Source organism: Vipera berus (genome assembly GCF_964194415.1).
Source record: "Vipera berus genome assembly, chromosome: 3".
Lineage (NCBI taxonomy): Eukaryota > Metazoa > Chordata > Lepidosauria > Squamata > Viperidae > Vipera > Vipera berus.
The window spans coordinates 132,022,289-132,042,105 of NC_138204.1; the positions used below are offsets into that span (position 1 = coordinate 132,022,289).

At 39.3% G+C, this 19,817-nt stretch overlaps 1 protein-coding gene across 1 annotated transcript in view; it reads right to left on the reverse strand.

Moving 5' to 3' along the window:
* Positions 1-980: 980 nt before the first annotated feature.
* MARCHF11 (membrane associated ring-CH-type finger 11) overlaps positions 981-19,817 on the reverse strand; it is a gene marked incomplete at both ends in the record, with an annotated part of 41,747 nt that continues 22,910 nt past the window's right edge. Inside the window, 2 exons of the mRNA XM_081325579.1 lie at positions 981-1,303; positions 17,401-17,593. Coding sequence (XP_081181705.1) covers positions 981-1,303; positions 17,401-17,593 — 516 coding nt within the window. The remainder of the gene's footprint in view (positions 1,304-17,400; positions 17,594-19,817) is intronic.

A 19,817-nucleotide genomic window follows, 5' to 3' on the forward strand; every position in this document is an offset into this window, starting at 1 on the left:
AGAATACAAATGAATATTATCTTTTTCTTGCAAAGATATCTGGATATCAAGCAGTTACTTTTTCTTTTTTGTCTTTGAAAATGAATTGAAATGTTAAATGCAGAAGAAAGAATACAAAGGATTTAAAAATGGGAATACAGTAAAGTACATTTCTTTCAGTATAACTGAATTTAATTTATCTAATTTGAAAATAAAATCAAATAGAATTGTCATGAAAGTAAGAAACAAACCATCTTGCTAAATGCTTACAGTCAGAAATCCTGAAAACAATTGTGGAACTTTTCTTGTGCCTGTTTGCTTATTTTTGTTTATTTGTTTATGTTTATTTCCCTTTTTTCTCATAAAAGAACTCTAAAATTATTCCATAGAACCTATATCATTAAATATGGATAACAATATCTTGGAACCCAGGTGACATGTGTATATCTGTGAATCATATTTCACAGATAATTAATTTTCAATAATGCAATATTTTTTCACCTCAGTTTACAGCACAACACCCCTATCCAATCCTAAAATAACTATATTTGTCCAAAGACCAAAATGAAACATATGCTTATTTCCCAAACTGCAATTATGTAGATGAATTTCTATTGTTACCTCAAGCCATGTCATTAATATAATTTATTATGACTGGAAAAATTATAGATGACTTAGAACTTTGAAAATACATTTAAATCTATCAAAAATAGTTGTAGTTTAAAATATTTGTCTTCACATTATTAAAGCTACTGTTAAATTATATTTTTATAAATGCCAAGTACAAATAGATAAAAAGTAATAAATCATGGTATAAAAAGAAAGAAATACTTTCTTGGGAAAATGTATTTGCAATTCAACTGATCATATAAAAGCATAAACTAAAAAAGTTTATATATTTTTATGTGCTATGGTTTCACCATTCTTTGCATTACATTCCAGAATATTTCACAAGTTCTGGGCACAATGTCCTTTTGTGTGAAGCATAATGATCATAACTTTTACACTGAAGTCACTCTCATAACAACCTCCCCAGAACTGTTGTCATCTGATGAATCCTCCAGAGGTCTCATTCGACTGAATAGTTGTAATAAAACATAGCCACATTGAAATCTTGGTGAGGTTAACTGTGTTGAATGAACTAAATTTCTGTTTCTCAATACATTTAGTGGTAGCCACAAAGTCCTAGCTGTGGAGGATTCTCCTCGAGTGCTCTCTTCTATGTCTGTTGCTTTGTCATAATTTTGTACATCCCAGAGCAAATTGACAGCCCTCCAACGCTTAAATACTCTGCAAACTGATGCTCCTTCATGGACAATAAGGCCTGAAATTAAAAGAAACAAATTATTGAAGCCCTTAGTTCTGCACATCAAATGTACTTTTTGTTAACAAATACAATTAAAATTGAAATGCTGGCTTGAATCAAAGCACAGACTTGAATTATGGATAACTGATTCCCACATACCCACTGTATTAAACATTTATATCCAGATATATCTTTTTGGATAGCTTACAGTGTGTATTATTAATAAACAGAAGAAAGATAATGCTTTTATTTAAACATTTAGAAGTTAGCATAAACTGGGGGCCATTACTAATTTTAATAAGTTCCAATTTATGATAGGTGATAGATAGATAGATGATAGAGAGGTAGATAGAGAGAGACAGAGTCAGAGATGGGAGAGAGAGGAAGAGATGATAGAGGGAGAGGGAGAGATATTCCCATGCCTTTCATTCAAGAGACATAACCAGGAAATCCAGAGCAAAAAAAACAGCATCAAACAACTATAGGAAGCAAACAAACAGTAGGCAGTAGAATGGTCAATGTTCAGGAAGTTTTGTTATGTATACAGTATTTATTTTTATTTATTTTATTACATTTATATACCGCCCTTTCCCGAAGGACTCAGGGCGGTTTACAGGGTGATTAAAAAACCAAGATACAAAAGTTAAAAACAAATTTAAAAAAAAATTATATTTGTCCCTGCATAAATAAAACCCCAGTTAAAATTAAGATTAATTCTCAGCAAGTTCAGAAAGCTAGAGAACAAGAGACATCACAGGTTCAGCAGATACAGAATTACTTGCATTGTCCAAGAAAGGGTCATCTTCAAAAAAAACAAAGGAGTCAAAATACAGCTGTCCAATATGGTTTCAATGTTTAAAAGGAACTAGGACCAAAAGCTCCTAGTCTCCAGCCAAACAAAACTGGCTCTGTTTGGAATGAATTTTAGTCACTGAATTACTTTAAAAAACAGCCTACGTCAGAATCAGATATTAATTCCAAGACATTTTCCCCCACAATGTGGTATTTCTATTTTTCAGTTCTCTGCTACTCAAATGAGAGATGGAAGCATTCTTATAGATTTTGTGCTTCTGTCCTTCCTTCAGAGTCTGAGTTTAACATAAGCAGAGTCAGAGGTTGTTGAAAGTGACTCCACCAAGACCTAAGAGATAGAATTAACTTCCTCAGATTATACTTGCTAGAATCTTATTCTTCACCTAGTTCTCCTTTTCTTCAAGAGGAGGCCTGCTGGGGGGGGGGGGGTTCCATCAGTTGCCCTCCCAATATATACCTTCTCCAGTTGTATGAAAGCTGGCTTATTTTAGTTTAGAGGAAAATAGTTTGTCAAGCTGAGAGAATGCATATCTAAAGCACTCCAAAAGAGGAACCTTCTAATCACTTCCCAGATACTGCACACATAAATAATAGAAATGAAAATTAAAAATCTGTACTACTTCATAATCTTCTTGTCCTTTAATCAGCATTGTTAGAGGATGAAAGAGGTTGACATGACCAGGCTGGGAAGGAATATCAAGAACAGATGTGTAGTTATATGAATGTAGCTGGTATGCTGTAAGATTAATTTGAGCAGTTATCTTGAAGGCTGCTATGAAGTGTGGGCTTAGTCTGAGCATAAAACAGTAGATGATTCATGGAAAGTCAGGCTTGTTACCAGCTATGAAAAAAGTTCCATTTTGTTTCTTCTGGTCTGTAGAGACAATGCAGTCTTGTTTAGGCCTTTCGTATTCTATCCAGTGTATCTAATCCACGGTAGTAACTGAGGAAGGAATAATTCTATTGGGAAAAAACACAAGTGAAAATCTGGAGTGTTGCTGTGTGGAAGCTTGCTGTTACAAGGGCAATTCAGAAATAAACCTCAGTTTGGTTATCAATGACAGACACTCGCAGATACAGAACTTTTATTATACACATTAGAAAACTACAACATTACATTACTTTTTGACATAATTGCCATTCAAATTGAGGCACTTGTCATAATGTCTTACAAGGTTTGAAATTCCTTCTGCAAAAAAAATCTCCCACCTGGGATGAAGCCAACCTGTAACAGCATCTTGAAGCATATTGTTACCGTCAACGCAAGCCAATGTTTCATGTGCCTGAAGAGGTGGTAGCTGCTCAGTGCCAAATCTGGGCTATTGGGGTGGTGGTGGTGATCAAAAACATACCAATGGAATTGCTTCAAAAGTTTTTGGGTGTGTCTAGCAGTGTGCGGGCAAGTATTATCGTGAACTAACACCACACTGTAAGTCAGCATGCCCTGATGCTTCTAATGGATGGCTGGTCTGAATTTTTGTAACTTTTCACAGTAGACTTCTGAACTGATGGTTGAACCACACTCCATGGACTTCACTAGCAGTACTCCTTTGGCATCACAGAATACTATTGCTATAACCTTTCTGGCAGACAATGTTTGCCGAGCTTTTTTGAGTTTCTTTGGTGAGTGTGTATAACACCACACCATTATTGCTGTTTGCTTTCAGGGTTCACATACAACACCCAGGTCTCATCACCGGTCACCATTCTGTTAATAACGTGTGAGAAAGTCCAAAGCAGAAACCATTATGCCTATCTAGCTACAGTTATACAAAGTAGACAGCTTGAGTACATTCTAAACATTATCTTGACTATGTTGTGCTTGAAACTTCCAAGAAATTAAGAGCTTCTGTTTATGATTATGTATTCTGGGAGACCATATAGGCACAAAGATACAAAGGAATAATTTTGCAATTTCATAACGCTGCAAAATTCAAATAACTACTAGCTGGCAGAAAGGAAATACAAAAAAACCCTCGCCTCTTTTTTGCCATCAAACTGTCATTCAGATTTTTTGCAGTTCACATTTTACATCCTTGCTTCATGAGCTGTGGGCTAGGATCAGAAGGAAACTGACCACATTAAACTATGAACAAAAATATATTTTGACTTGTACTTGAAAATAAAGTCCAAAACAATTGACTCACTGTACTTGAGGACAGAAACATAAGAAGACATGTATGCTAACCAGACAAGCAATTCACTCACCTACATTTAAGAGGGATTGTAATGCATTGATAATTTCTGCTCTAATTTAATGCCACCAAAGGTCACTGGAGGTATAAAGTCTTGTAGAATCCAAAATGTCCAATAATCAGATGATCATGATGTAATTTAATTTGATTTTATAATTCCATGGGTTATATTTATTTGGATTTTAGCAATAAGCAATCTTGTATAGAGTACAAGGTAAAGTGGAAACTGACCTGGCTTAACACATTCTCATAGTATGACTTGTTAATGATTCTTGTTACTGATAAATGTATATTTTCTCAAACACAAGTGAAGGTTCCAGAAAATAATAGAAATTCTTCAAATGCAAAATGGTGGTTTCCAGAACCTCTTTGCAGGCCGAACTACTGAACTTGAGTTTGTATGACAAAATATATGGTTTCTGATTCTGGACCTGTATATCATAAGAGTTGAGGAAATTAAACCATGAAAAGAGACCAATAAGCCTGGCATTAGCTGAGCTTTTTAGAAGTCTGAAGATATTCAAGATTATATTATTTTGTATACTTGATGACATTTATTCAAATCATTTCACATTGGAAAAGCATTCTCAATAGCCATCATCTCTGGATCTCATATTGTATAGTTGAATTTTGTAAAACAGAGTTTCTGTGCAAAATCTCTTCTGCACCAGAGATTTATAAGAAAAGCCTTTCTACAATATCATCCTTACTACAAAGGAAATCTGATGACTACATAATGGTGAATTCAGTCAGAAGTGAATAAATTCTTAAAATTTTAGAAGATTTGCTCTCAAAAATAGTTTGGACGAAAGCAAGTACTACCTGAGTGGAGGGGTATAAATTGTAAGTAATAATTTACAAAGCTTAAGTGCCTTTGTACTATCCTGATATTCTGACAGAGAGGAATTACTTAGAGGAATCCATTACTTGCTGAAGAAATAGAAGAAATATTTACAAATCTGAATAGGAAATTCAAGAAGATACAATTCATAAAATGTTGGAAGATGATCAAAATGTTGCACAGTTCAGTAGGTATCACTATGTTCGGGCAGGAGGCTGGCATAATCACTGTGTCTAGTATGTACCAGACAGTATGCATCTTAAAGCCATGATTTAGTATGGATAACTGCTCCTTGTAACTGCATCAGCAGAACCCATTTAGTTGCATATGCCATTTTTCTATTTCTCCTATAATCATTGCATATATATTTTTTCAATAAATAATTATTTTCTTTAAAAATAAATTTAAAAATCCTACTTGTTCTGGTGAAACTGAGCCTGTGGAAATATAGCATCAGGAAACAAAAACTCTGTGTCAGATTAGATATAAAGAGTTAGGGAGATAACCTTGAAGGAACTCTTGAACAGCTGTGGAGAGTGTTGAAGTATGCTAAATTTTGTACTCTTGCAGGTGGTTTTATGATGTAAATATCTCACTGGTTTAAAAAAAGGGACTTCTCAAAAAACATTCTTTGGTAAAGCAATTTGGTTCTTATGGGCTTTTAGATGTTTCATACATGGTTTCAACACACTAAGTGCAAATTCAAAAGTCATCATAAAGAATGAGATGTTGGAGTTTTTATAAAACTCTAGTGGTCAATACTCATTCATAACTATCCTCAATAAATGAAGAACTCAGGCTTCTGGGGAAAAGAGTAACTTTAGTCAGTATGCTATGATGCAGGTCCAGGCATGTATTTCAATTTTAGTTAGCCCTTTTAAGTTAGCTCTTTAATACTACATTTTACAATTTTAATTAGCTCTTTAATACTATATTTGGAATGCCAGGGGCTATATGTAATATGGCCTTTAGGAATTTAGATTGGACCTATTTATAAGGAGTAAATGTAAGGCCCCAGCTAGGCACTGAACAGTAATTGTATTTGAGCCTCAGCTGAACATAATTTCAGTTTTGCTGAGATACTGTACACCTCGTAAAATGAAATATTGCTTCTTGTTTAAGTTCAATTATGCAGCCCAGTAGAATAATGAAAAATTATTACAGTTTATTATTATTATTATAGTTTTGAGAATCTATAATTAGTAATATAGTTTACTCTATTACTAGGATTCTAATTAGCGTTTAACTTTTACTAGATTCAACAATGACTGGATCATTGCTGCGGATATGTTACATTGAGAAGCAAATTTAAGACTCAAAGAATTGAGACTTTGAGTCTTAAATCTGACCTCAATTCTGAAAAAGATAATCAAGCAACGAATCAGTGAATTAGAAGCAAACAAAGTCATAACCAAAATCCAACATGGGTTTGTCAAAAAACAGATCATGCCAGACAAATCTTATTGCATTCTTTGACAAGGTGACAAAATTAGTGGACCAGAGGAATGCAGTGGATATAATTTACTTGGAGTTCAGTAAGACATTTGATAAAGTAGACCACAACCTACTACTAGGTAAGATAGAAAAATGTGGGTTAGACAGCATTACCACCAGATGGATTCATAACTGGCTAACCAACTACCCTCAATGTGTAGTCCTCAATGGAACTGCATCTACATGGAGGGAAGTATGCCCTGGGGTACCCCAAAGCTCTGTTTAGGCCCAGTACTCTTCAACATCTTCATCAATGATTTAGATGAGAGGATAGATGGGGAACTCATAAAATTTGCCAATGACACCAAACTGGCAGGAATGACCAATACTCCAGAGGATAGGCTTAAGATACAGAAGGATCTTGACAGACTTGAACATTGGGCACTATTTAACAAAATGAAATTCAATGGTGAAAAAAGTAAGGTTCTACATTTATTTATTTATTTAATTGGTTTTATATACCGCCCTATTCCCGAGGGACTCAGGGCGGTTTACGGGGCAAAGTTAAAAAACAATATAAGTTAAAATAGAGTTTAAATAAAATTAAATAACAATTAATAGCCCAAAAAGTTAAAAATTTAAAACCCCTCAGTCCAGGCCAGATAAATCAAATAACCAGGATTTTAGGTCCCGGCGAAACGAACGAAGGTCGGGGGGCAGTCCGGAGATCCACAGGCAGATCATTCCATAGGGCAGGCGCACCCACAGAGAACGCCCTTCCCGGGGGATCACCCGCCAGCACTCACTGACCGGCGGCACCCTAAGGAGGCCCTCCCTGTGGGAGCGCACAGGACGATGGGAAATTGATGCTGGCAGCAGGTGCTCCCTAAGATAATCCGGACCCATGCCATTTAGGGCTTTATAGGTCATCACCAGCACCTTGAATCTCACCTGGAGGGCAACCGGAAGCCAATGCAGCTCGCGGTGGAGAGGTGTTACACGGGAGTATCGGGAGACTCCCATCACAACTCACACGGCTGCATTCTGCACCAACTGAAGCCTCCGAGTGGTCCTCAAGGGCAGCCCCATGTAGAGAGCATTGCAGTAGTCTAACCAGGAGGTCACGAGCGCATGAGTGACTGTGTGTAGGACATCTCGGTCCAGATAGGGCCGCAACTGGTGCACCAGGCGGACCTGGGCAAAAGCCCCCCTGGTCACAGCTCCTATATGATCTTCCAAACTGAGCCGTGAGTCCAGGAGGATGCCCAAGTTGCGAGCCCTATCAACGGGGGGTAACACCTCACCCCCCATAGTTAACGATGGACAAAACTGGTTCATTCCTTTAGGCAAGGAAAACCAAATGCACAGGTACAGTATAGGTGGTACCTTGTAACTTGAGAGGGATCTTGGAGTCCTAGTGGACAACCACTTATATATGAACCAGCAGTGTGCTGCAGCTGCCAAAAAAGCCAACACAGTTCTAGGCTGCATTAACAGAGGGATAGAATCAAGATCAAATGAAGTGTTAATACCACTTTATAATGACTTGGTAAGGCCACACTTAGAATACTGCATCCAGTTTTGGTCACCATGATGTAAAAAAGATGTTGAGGCTCTAGAACGAGTGCAGAGAAGAGCAACAAAGATGATTAGGGGACTGGAGGCTAAAACATATAAAGAATGGTTGCTGGGATTGGGTATGTCTACTCAAATACTTTGGCCACCTAATGAGAAAGAAGGACTCATTGGAGAAGGGCCTAATGCTGGGAAAGATTGAGGGCAAGAGAAGAAGGAGACAACAGAGAATGAGGTGGCTGGATGGAGTCACTGAAGCAGTAGGCATGAGCTTAAATGGACTCCAGAAGATGATAGAGGACAGGAAGGCTTGGAGGAATGTTGTCCATGGGGTCGCGATGGGTTGGACACAACTTCGCAACTAACAACAACAAGAAGAAGAAGAAGTTAAATAAGAAGGACTAGGGTTGATATGATAGCAGTGTTCCAATATCTCAGGGGCTGCTACAAAGAAGAGGGAGTAAAGCTATTCTCCAAAGCACCTGAAGGTAGGACAAGAAGCAATGGATGGAAATTAATCAAGGAGAAAAGCAACCTAGAACTAGGTAGAAATTTCCTGACAGAACAATTAATCAATGGAACAACCTGCCTCCAGAAGTTGTGAATGCTCCAACACTGGAAGTTTTTAAGAACAGACTGGACAACCCTTTGTCTGAAATGGTATAGGGTTTTCTGCCTGAGCAGGGGGTTGGACTAAAAGACCTCCAAGGTCCGTTCCAACTCTGCTATTCTATTCTATTCTATTCTATTCTATTCTATTCTATTCTATTCTATTCTATTCTATTCTATTCTATTCTATTCTATTCTATTCTATTCTATTCTATTCTATTCCATTCCATTCCATTCCATTCCATTCCATTCCATTCCATTCCATTCCATTCATTATCAGCAGGTCCAGGATTAATTATGTCTGAAAACTAGTCAAATGTATGCAATGTTACAGACAGGTTGAGATGCTATGCCATTTCATTGTGTGGGTGCAGATGTGCTTTTTGCACTCAAGATTTAGAGTCTTCCATTTTCTTCCATTTTCTGGTCTTCCCATTGCTGATTGCTTCTTGGATGCAAAGTAACCATCTTGGCCAAAAGATAAACAATTTCCTCAGAAAGACAGGGTCTAGCTAGCTCCTTCCAATTGCATTGATTCCTTGACCACATGATTTGGCTAGGGATCTACTAAAGAATCAGGTATTACCATATGCTCTGCCAATGAAAAATTACTCAGATGTGAGTCACACCAACTTTCCAAACATTCATCAGTCTGTAGATGCAACTGCTTAGACTTTGAAGCATTAGAGCACACATCAACTAGCAGGTAATCAACTAACTTTCCTGGCATTCATCCATGAATATTCCAAGAACTGGCATAGTAATAGCAAAAGCATTTAGACTTATATACCACTCCAGAGTGCTTTACAACACTCTCTGAGTGGTTTAGAGTCAGCTTATTGCCACCAACAATCTGGGTTCTCATTTTATTGACCTCAGAAGAATGGAAGGCTGAATCAACCTTGAGCCCTGTCAGGATCAAACTCCTGGCTATGGTCACAGTTAGTCTGCAATACTGCATTCTAACCACTGCACCACCATGGCTCCTAGTATACCACAGTACCAATCAGAGCTACCAATCAGAGTTTACTGGTGTATATAGCAACAGATCTCTGTCCTACAACTATTATGCACAGGTGTATAATATAGCTTTTCACATTTTCAAGAATTCTTACAATTTATTTACATTACCTTTGCAAAGATTTTTATATAAGGTGTTAGAGACTTGGAGGCTGGACTCATCTGTATCTCTCTCCTGTAATATGTCATCCAGTAACAATAAAGTCTACTGGATTCTCTTTGTGAACTGTCTTGCTCTCAACTGTGTATAGAAAGTATGCTGGTCAGAGGTTGCTGGAAATATTTTAGCATTCCCATCAGATTTTCCAGACAGAATTATTCAGAATTTGCATAATGGATGCTTAAAGGTAAAGGTTCCCCCGCACATGCGTGCTAGTCGTTTCCAACTCTAGGGGCTGGTGCTCATCTCCGTTTCAAAGCCAAAGAGCCAGCGCTTGTCTGAGGACGTCTCCATGGTCATGTGGCCGGCATGACTAGATGCCAAAGGCGCACGGAACGCTGTTACCTTCCCACCGTAGTGGTCCCTATTTTTCTACTTGCATTTTTACGTGCTTTCAAACTGCTAGGTTGGCAGAAGCTGGGACAAGTAACAGGCGCTCACTCTGTTACACAGCACTTGGTATTTGACCCGCCAAACTGCCGACCTTCTGATCGACAAGCTCAGCATCCTAACCCACTGAGCCACCGTGTCCCTTAATGGATGCTTAGGTGATGAAAATAGTTAAGCCCCAGACTAACTCTTCGTAGGACTGGTGACCCAGAAAGAGACACTCAGATCCTTTATCCTGCTATTTAACTCCTCTAACTGTGCTTTAGTGCCTGAAAAAAACTGCCTTCTTTTAGTGCAGCTATATGGGAATGGTAAATAAAACAGCAGAAGATGGCAACTAAGAGTTAGACTTTCTGTGTTTCTTCACTGCCATCTAGTGATCTTTCTTTATCTTTCCAAGTCAGTAATTGTATTTGCTCTGTCATAACAGTGCTAGAGGCACAACTGGACAATCCTGAGTGAAAAACCATCAGTAAATATTTACAGCAAAGATAGTAAAGGACTTCTTAGTCAAGATCTGATCCAGAGTTTAAGGAATATTGTTTTGTTTGAAAAACAGAGCATTAGGCAATAATTGTTCTGGCAGATATCTACATAAATGACTTAGATGAGGAAATAGAAGGAGAACTCATCAAATTTGCAGATGACACTAAGCTGGCAGGAATAGCCAACACTCCAGAAGACAAGCTCAGGATCCAAAAAGATCTTGATAGACTTGAACAATGGGCCCTATGCAACAACATGAAATTTAATGTGGAGAAAAGCAAGGTTTTACACTTAAGCAGGAAAAATCAAAGGTACAAGTACAGATTAAGCAAAACCTGGCTCAAAAACAGTAACTGTGAGGGGAACCTTGGAGTCCTAGTGGATGATCACTTAAATATGATTACTTAAATATGAGCCAGCAGTCTGCAGCAGCAGCCAAAAAAGCAAATACAATCCTTGGTTGTATAAACCAAGGCTTAGAATCAAAATCACGTTATTAGTACTGCTTTATAAAGCCTTAGTAAGACAACACCTGGAATACTACATCCAGTTTTGGTCACCACATTATAAAAAAGATGTTGAGACTTTGGGAAAAGAGAAGAGCAACTAAAATGATTAAAGGCCTGGAGACTAAAACGTATGAAAAACAGTTGCAGTATTTGGGTTTGGCTAGTCTAGAGAAAAGAAGAACGAGGGATGACATGATAGCAGTATTTCAGTATTTGAAAGGTTGCCACAAAGAGGAGGGGGTCAACTTATTTACCAAGGCACCTGTAGGCAGGACAAGAAACAATGGATAAAAACTAATCAAGGAGAGAAGCAACCTGGAACTAGGGAGAAACTTCCTAACAGTGAGGACAATTAACCAGTGGAAGAGCTTCATCACTGGAGATTTTTAAGAAGAGACTGGACAGTCACTTGTCTGTAATGGTATAGAGTCTCCTGCTTGAGAAGGGGGATGGGCTAGAAAACCTCCAAGGTCCCTTCCAGCTCTATTCTGATTAACATCAAGTTATCTGGATGATCAAAGTAAAAATGAATTTCAAGAAATAACAGTTTCAATTAGACTTTTAGAAACATTATGTCAGTAACTTATGATCCCTTAAAGGTAAAGGTTCCCCCGCACATACGTGTTAGTCGTTTCCGACTCTAGGGGCCGGTGCTCATCTCCATTTCAAAGCCGAAGAGCCAGCGCTTGTCCGAGGACATCTCCGTGGTCATGTGGCCAGCATGACTAGATGCCAAAGGCGCACGGAACGCTGTTACCTTCCCACTGTAGTGGTCCCTATTTTTCTACTTGCATTTTTATGTGCTTTCAAACTGCTAGGTTGGCAGAAGCTGGGATGAGTAACAGGCGCTCACTCTGCTACACAGCACTCGGGATTCGACCCGCCAAACTGCCGATCATCTGATCGACAAGCTCAGCGTCCTAACCCACTGAGCCCTTTAACCCAGAAACTCCCACTCTTTGCTCAAATACAGTCAATACTGCTTCAGTTGAACTGAGATTATAAAGAGATTATAGAATTATAGCACAACTATTCAGAGCAACATCTTATTTCTGCCTAGACAAAGTACTCTTCCCAGAAATCTGGTACTTCCTTTTTCTGCTCCCAACTTTAAGGAGGCATTGATTTCTTAGACATTGTGGCTCTATCCTTTCTTTTGAAACTTAGTCCAAGGTTGCAAAGCTGGCAGCAGTAGAAAATGATTTTAAGCTTAAGGCATGCCTGGGCTTCAGAATCCAGACCACAAATTTATAGCATTGCATACATAGTTTTTTATCTCTTTGCTGTAATATAGCTGTCAACTAGGGTTTTTAAAAATCCCAATATGGGAGTCCTAAGATTACAAGCTGGCTAGACCATAACTCTTTAGGAGTGTTCTCATCAGATACCTTTTCCCAAGCAAATTAAAATTTTACATAAAGAGACAATCATCATTTTTAAATAAATAAATAAGAACGTCAGCATCAATGGAAAAAAGGCACATTTGTTGTCAATGGGTTCAAATAATATTTAAAATATTTTTATTATATATCAGCAAGCAAAAAAATTATTATGGAAAGGAATTTCCATTACTAGAAGCACTTAGGTAATCACTAGTATCTGACATGGTGAGGAAACAAAGCATTACTTCACTTCGCTGGCTGAATTCATCCTTACAGAAACCTTGAAAGTACACGTGGGAGAACAACTAGAGGAGCCCTTAGCTGCAAAACTGTAGGAATGTCTAGCAGCTTTTCTCTCTAGTCAAATAACTGGTAGGGAACTTATTATTATTTTCCCCTTGCTATTAGCAACAGAAAATTGCTTTTCTCTTTCCCATCAGACATTGATCGTGTTGATCAATTGCCCTGTGAAAGTAGATGCATCATTTTCTGCTGCTAATGCTACAGAAAACAGGTTTCCTGAGAACTGCTTGTGGGTAGGGATAAGGCACATAGTCTGCACAGTCTCACTCAAAATTACTGCAAGGAAAAGGAATTATGCTTCCATTCTCCTTCTCAATACTAGCATCATTCCTGCTACAGAAACCTAAGGATCTTTTGAGTTGGGAAGAATACCATCTCATGGGCAGGCAGCGTGTTGAGAGAGGGATATACAAGTAGTACATGGAAACGGGCACATATCAATATTTACCATCTATTCAAATGCAAAATGAGAACTGGGGCTGAAGTCATACTAGAAATCAATAGACATTGTACAATATTAGCTGATACATTTTTTTTTTGCTGGGCCTAGTTAGTTTCCTCACAACCACATTATAAAAGGCTCAGTTTTTATAGACACTTTAAAGGCATGATGATGTAGAAAATTAGTAATTAATCAGGATGTGATTGAGTCAGGTGTGATTGTAGCTTGATCTAATGTTTCGTGGAAAGGCAGTGGCAAACATACAAACAAGTCTCCAGTTCACCACCAGGGCACCCAGAAATTGTTTATTCTTTTTTCCAAGTTGCAAACCTGATCAAGATCCCTGGTCAAAGATCCATCTGCTGCATGCAACATCTTGTTTCTCATTTAAAATTCTTGTCAAGATCAATCTTATTCAAAGCAAATTAAATACAAAATCATATAATAACTATTCTATTTATAAGCTACTCCACTACTTTGTTCAATATTGATTCTAGACATTTATTTAGGACGTCATAACCTGTTTAAAATCTAATGGAAAAGACAACGCTGAAAGAAAAAATAAATATCCATTTATGTATTCACCAATAACTTCAAAACATTATTAAATAATACGATAGACAAAATGGAATCCGTGGGATTCCATGGCCTTTAGCTGTTTCTAAGCATACCATTCAGCAGATTAACCACAAGGAAGAATTTTATAAGTGTTTCTTGAAAAATCAATTGTATTGAAAACTGTTAAGTACTTCTCAAAAACCAGTAGCAATGAAATATAGCTTAGTATCCAGATTATCCATCTGTAATGAATGGAACTAATACATATCATTCAGAAATATGTGAAGGTTGTCCACTGGTCCAAAGACATTTGAGTACCTTGCCAAGGGTGCCCTATAGCTCAATGAATTAAATACAGTTAGAAATCATTAAATTTGCTGGGATTTTTGCCAAGGGTACTGCTGGTAAAAGATTGCTGGAGGACAATACCCAGGGGGAGGGCCTTCTCTGTGGGTGCGCCTGCCCTTTGGAATCAGCTGCCTGTAGAGCTTAGGACTGCCCCTGACCTTCGCTCATTCCGTCGGGACCTTAAGACTTGGCTCTTTGAGCTCTCTGACCCAGGCTGAGAATTTTAACTGGGGTTTTATTTTCAGGGATAATTTAATCTTTTAATTCTCTTTTAACTTTGTATTTATATTGATGTGATTTTAAAATGCCCTGTAAACCGCCCTGAGTCCTTCAGGAAAGGGCGGTATATAAATCTAATAAAATCTAAAAAATCTAAATCTAACCCCTTCTCTTTCCCCACTGATGCTGTCTCCTCTCTCCGGGTTGGGGGGATGCTTTGGAGTCTAAGTTCTTCTGCCCCCCCCCCTTTGGGAAGTTGAGTTCTGCTGTCCTCCAGTTTATCCCGGGGTTCCATTTCTTCAGCCATTCCAGTCCTAAAATCATTGGGCATTCCATGCCTGGGGCCAGTATAAACGTTATGTCTTCCTCATGAGACCCCAGGGATAGGTGAATTGGTAAAGTGGCTCGGGTAGCTGGTCCCCCCCCGCTATTGATCCATCTAATTGATTAAAGGAGATTGGTTGTTTTAGTCTCCTCACTGGGGTGCTCAATCTCTCCACCAGTGTTGGGCTGATAAGGCAGCGGATGCAACCAGAGTCTATCAGAGCTTTTATTTCTATGGCTTCCGGTATAGAGGAAGCTGATATAGTCACTGTCTTAAGTATGGGTGGAAGGGGTCCACTTACCAATGGTTCTCCCTCTGAGCTGTCTTCTGAGGTGTCCACCGTCCCTGCGGTGCAGGCTGGAGTACAATCCCAGTTCTTGGCAGGAGTTGTGGACTCTACAGCCTCTGTCCCCTTCATGGAGGATTCTTTTGTGTTGCCTTGGGACTACCCCAGCTTCTTAGAAGATGATGCCTCTGTTTTTCGTGGAGGGGCTTTTGAGTGACATTCTGTGGCGCGGTGGCCCTCTCTCCCGCAGTTGAAACATCCTGTTGATTTTTTGGCTGTGGCTGGTGGTTTTTCCCCCTCGCGTGTTTGCTCGGGTGGCAGGCGGCTCCATGGTTTTCCTCTGTGGTGTCTCTTCAGTAGGTCTATTTTCACTTCCTCCACCAGGACATACCAGTCGTCGAGATGGAGTGGGTCTCCTCGAGGCAGGCAAGTGTCATACAGGTTGTAGTTTAGACTGTCTTTGAAATGGCTAAGGAGGATATCTTCTGGCCAGTTCAGCTTGCTGGTGATGGTTCAGAATTCTTGGGTATATTAGGCCACCGCTTGCCTGCCCTGCCTCACCGTTTTGATTCTCTCCCAGGCCTTACGGTCAGCCAAAGGATCCTCAAACTGCCACCTCAAGGATGACATGAATCGGTTGAAATCGTTGAGTTCAGGGGCATTGGAGTCATGCATGTTCACCACCCAGTCTGCAGCCGATCCGTCCAGGGCGGATTGCACAATTCGGATGCGGGTTTTGTCACTGGGGATATCCCGTCCATATTCTTCCATATAGCTGAGGACTTGGGTTAGGAAAAATCCCAATCGTGATGGCTCCCCCTTGAATTTTACTTCCAGGGGCGGGAATCTTTGACTGGAGCGTTGTCTGCACCACGGACAGTATCGCTCCTCATCCTGCTCCCCGTCTGTGGTTCTGGGGGGGTGGGTACTGCTGAGGCAGTGACTCCTGTTCCATTGGACGGCCCCGGGGTTTCAGATGCTGGATCCCCTCCGTTACCTCTCCAGTTGCGGCCCCAGGCACTGACTCAGCTGCGGTCCTCAGCTTTCTCCTCTCTTAGTGAGCTAAGGGTTGCCTTCAATAGGTCGATAGCTCTTTCTAGAATCCGCTCCTCTTCATTGACGTGCAGGGAGCTCTCCATCTCTTGCCTCCATTCCAGTTGGTGGTTGCTCCGCCACGGGGTCACTTCCCCCGATGCCTTTTCCCACTCACTTTTCCTTCCAACGCCCATCAACCACCAGGGCTTTCGGTCATGCTGCTCCACCACTCCTTCCCCAGGGGAATATGCCGCTTTAGCTTCCCATCATTTCTGGGATTTCATTTGGGAGGAAGGCTCCCTCTCTGTGGGGCTTCCCTCCTCTCTTGCTTCGTCGCCAGACATTGTATTTATTGCAAAGTCCCTTGGTAAGGTTTTCCCTTCCAGGTTGACTGTTATAGCAGATCCTGTCTACTGTTAGGACCCACCCCAAATCACATCTTAGGAAATAAGAACTCTTGGAGCCAGGTTTGTCCAAAAAGGAGATTTTACTAGGATGTGTTTGGTTGTGGAAATACAAGACAGGATCTGGCATTGTGTTACATTTTGATACTATATAAAGGATTCCCGTTTCAACTCCCCCGCTCAACCCCATCTTTTCAGACTCACATCAATTAAACTTAGGTGTCAAACCCTTTCGTGGGGAAGGGGAATCTTCTCGTGCTTTATTGCTAATTGCTTTCTTCCTTTCAGTTTCAGATGGGGATACAAACCAGATCTCTTCTCCCTTCCTTCCCTTCCTTTGTTGTTCTAATATCAAAGGGGTTTCCCTGGTTTTGGAATGCAGCCTCCGGCCAGGCTGAATAAACATCTTCACCTTTCCCCACCCCGAAGAATGGCAGAATCCAGGGATGCACATTTCAAACATACATTTATGAATGTGATATAAATGGATTCTGACATGAAGGCTGCTGTAATTTCATTTAAACTGAATTATGGATCTCTCTATGGGTATTGTGGGTAAGAGTAATTATCAGGCAACTTTTTAATATTTTTGTATATCTGAATTATTGTATTTTTAAAATTGAAATTCTTGTTATATCTAAAATTGACAATACTCCCCCATATACATTTTATTTTTTTCTAGAAACTATCATGTATGTAAATTAGATGTACAAAAACATACACTCAAATGATAACATGCCATATTTAACAAAATGAATGACTGCATTATTTTTTAACTTACCTATGCATACTAGATCCATAAAACCATACATTCCATAGCAGATTTGAAAAAGGAGGTCTTTTCTTTGCCATACTGCATAGGGACTGAAGGCTGACCATAGAAGCCAAGTTACACTTGCTACTAAGAATAGTGATCCCAAAATTACAGCAATCATCTGCACCTTCTCAACCAGAGTTACAGTAATACTCTGCCACTAAAAGGAAGGAAAACAATATGGATAAAATATTTATCAAAAAATTCTAGGTCTGTTTAAACTTATCATGACAATATTCACAAAGTTCTATTGCATTTGTTCATAGCATTTTTCATATTCATTCTGGAGAAAGAAATTCCATTCATTTCGCTGAATCATCTTAAGCTGAATAACTTTAACAGTCTAGAAATGCCACAAATCTCTGTTCAGACATTATTTTTCAATGTTTGATAAAAACATGGTCCTTGTCAAAACTGGGTTCTAGAACGAACCTCTAACCAGAGTGTGCAACACAATGAAGAAAGCTAATAAAGTTTGTCATGTTTCCTCTTTCTCTGCATGATAATTGTACACATTAGAAATTCAATTTTAAAGATACATGCAGAAAATGCTTTCACTGTACATGCAACAGGAAACAAAGAAGAAATTCGTTAGAATGATGCAGTGCTTAAGAATAAAGCTCTAAAATTTATGGGCACATTTATTATAATACCTTGCAACCCCCATTTCAGTGTCTCAATTTATATTAATATGCTTTTTGAGATGTTTTCAGGAAACATAACCCTAGCACAAAGAAAGTGAAGCCTGAATAATTAAATATATATTGTTTATAGTTACACATTAGTCTTATAAGCATGCTTGTATATACAAATTCATTGTGATTAAATACTGTAAAAAGTGCCATTCAAATAAAATGTGGAGAATTTTTACTCATAACAATTGTAAATAATTTGCTCTTCAGTGACATATTATCTCTGCAGGTATAATCTTACTACAAAGGGACAAAACAGTGTTCCCCATTCTTCAAAGCAGAACTGTCTCTTATATGAGAGTTATTCAACCATATACAGTAGATTAATACAAATCTATACCCCATCACTTGACTCAAATGGACAACTAACATTTCTTTAAAAAAAATAAAAACATAAATCAAATTATCAAAATTAACAGTTATAGATCTTCTGAAAGAGATACAGAATGGTTAAGAATGGCTGGTAGCTTGATTTCTTATAGCCTCATCTGTCATATCTATCTGACATAATACTTTATATTTCCATTCTTGGTGACCTAGGTGATGCTGTGGCCGCTCTTTCATGGTGCTTGAAGGCTGTGTGGCCTGGATGAGGGACAACAGGCTTTGGCTGAACCCTGGTAAGACCGAATGGCTTTGAGTATTCAGGGATCTGAGATCCAGGACTTTGTCATCCTTGACTCTGGATGGGGTGGCACTGCCCCAGAAAAACCCGGTCCGCAACTTGGAGGTTCTCCTGGACTCACAACTCCTGTTCGAGGAACAGGTGGCAGTCATGGCTAGGAGGGCTTTTGCACAACTTCGTGTTATGCGCCAGGATTCCCTATGCTCAGTCGTTCAATCCCTAGTCATCTCATGACTGGATTATTGTAATGTGCTCTACATGGGGCTACCCTTGAAGAGCATTTGGAAGCTACAGGTGGTTCAAAGTGTGGCAGTGTGGTAGTTTTGGGGGCCCCAAAGATGGGCCCTGTAGCATCACTGCTAGCTGCGCTGGTTGTCTGCTTCTGGGTGCAATTTAAGGTGCTGGTGATCATCTTTAAAGCCCTTCATGGCATCAGTCCAGATTAATTGAGGGACCATCTCACCCTGCTGGGATTGGCTTGTACCATTTATGCCAGCAGAGGAGGCATGTTGCGGGTCCCGTCAGCCCAAGTTGATCAGGTCCAGGAGGAGGGCCTTCTCTCCTGTTGCTTCTGTTCTCTTGAACATCCTACCCCCCCCCCGATGTGAGGTTGGCTCCAACTGTCATATTTTTTCATGAGGGTCTAAAGACATGGCTATGCCAGTTGGCTTGGGGCCTTAGTGGGGGATCAGCACAATGGAGGTGTTTAATTGAGCAATAACAGATCCCACCTGCCCCCACTCCTCCCCCGTCCTCTCCATGTGTCTGTGGCTGTAAGGTGTGATTTTAACATTTTATGCTTTAACTAAAATATAATTGTAAGCCACCCAGAGTTACACCTTATGGTATAATGGATGGCAAACAAACAGACAGATAGACAGACAAACAAACAAACAAACAAACAAACAAATAAATAAATAAATAAATAAATAAATAAATAAATAAATAAACTTAATAAATAAATAGGAGGAAAATTGCTCATCACACTGTTTGAAGATCCAGCCAAAAAGGAAGAAAACAAATTAATTTTAAATGCAAGCATTTAACTGCAGAAGAAATCTAGGTAT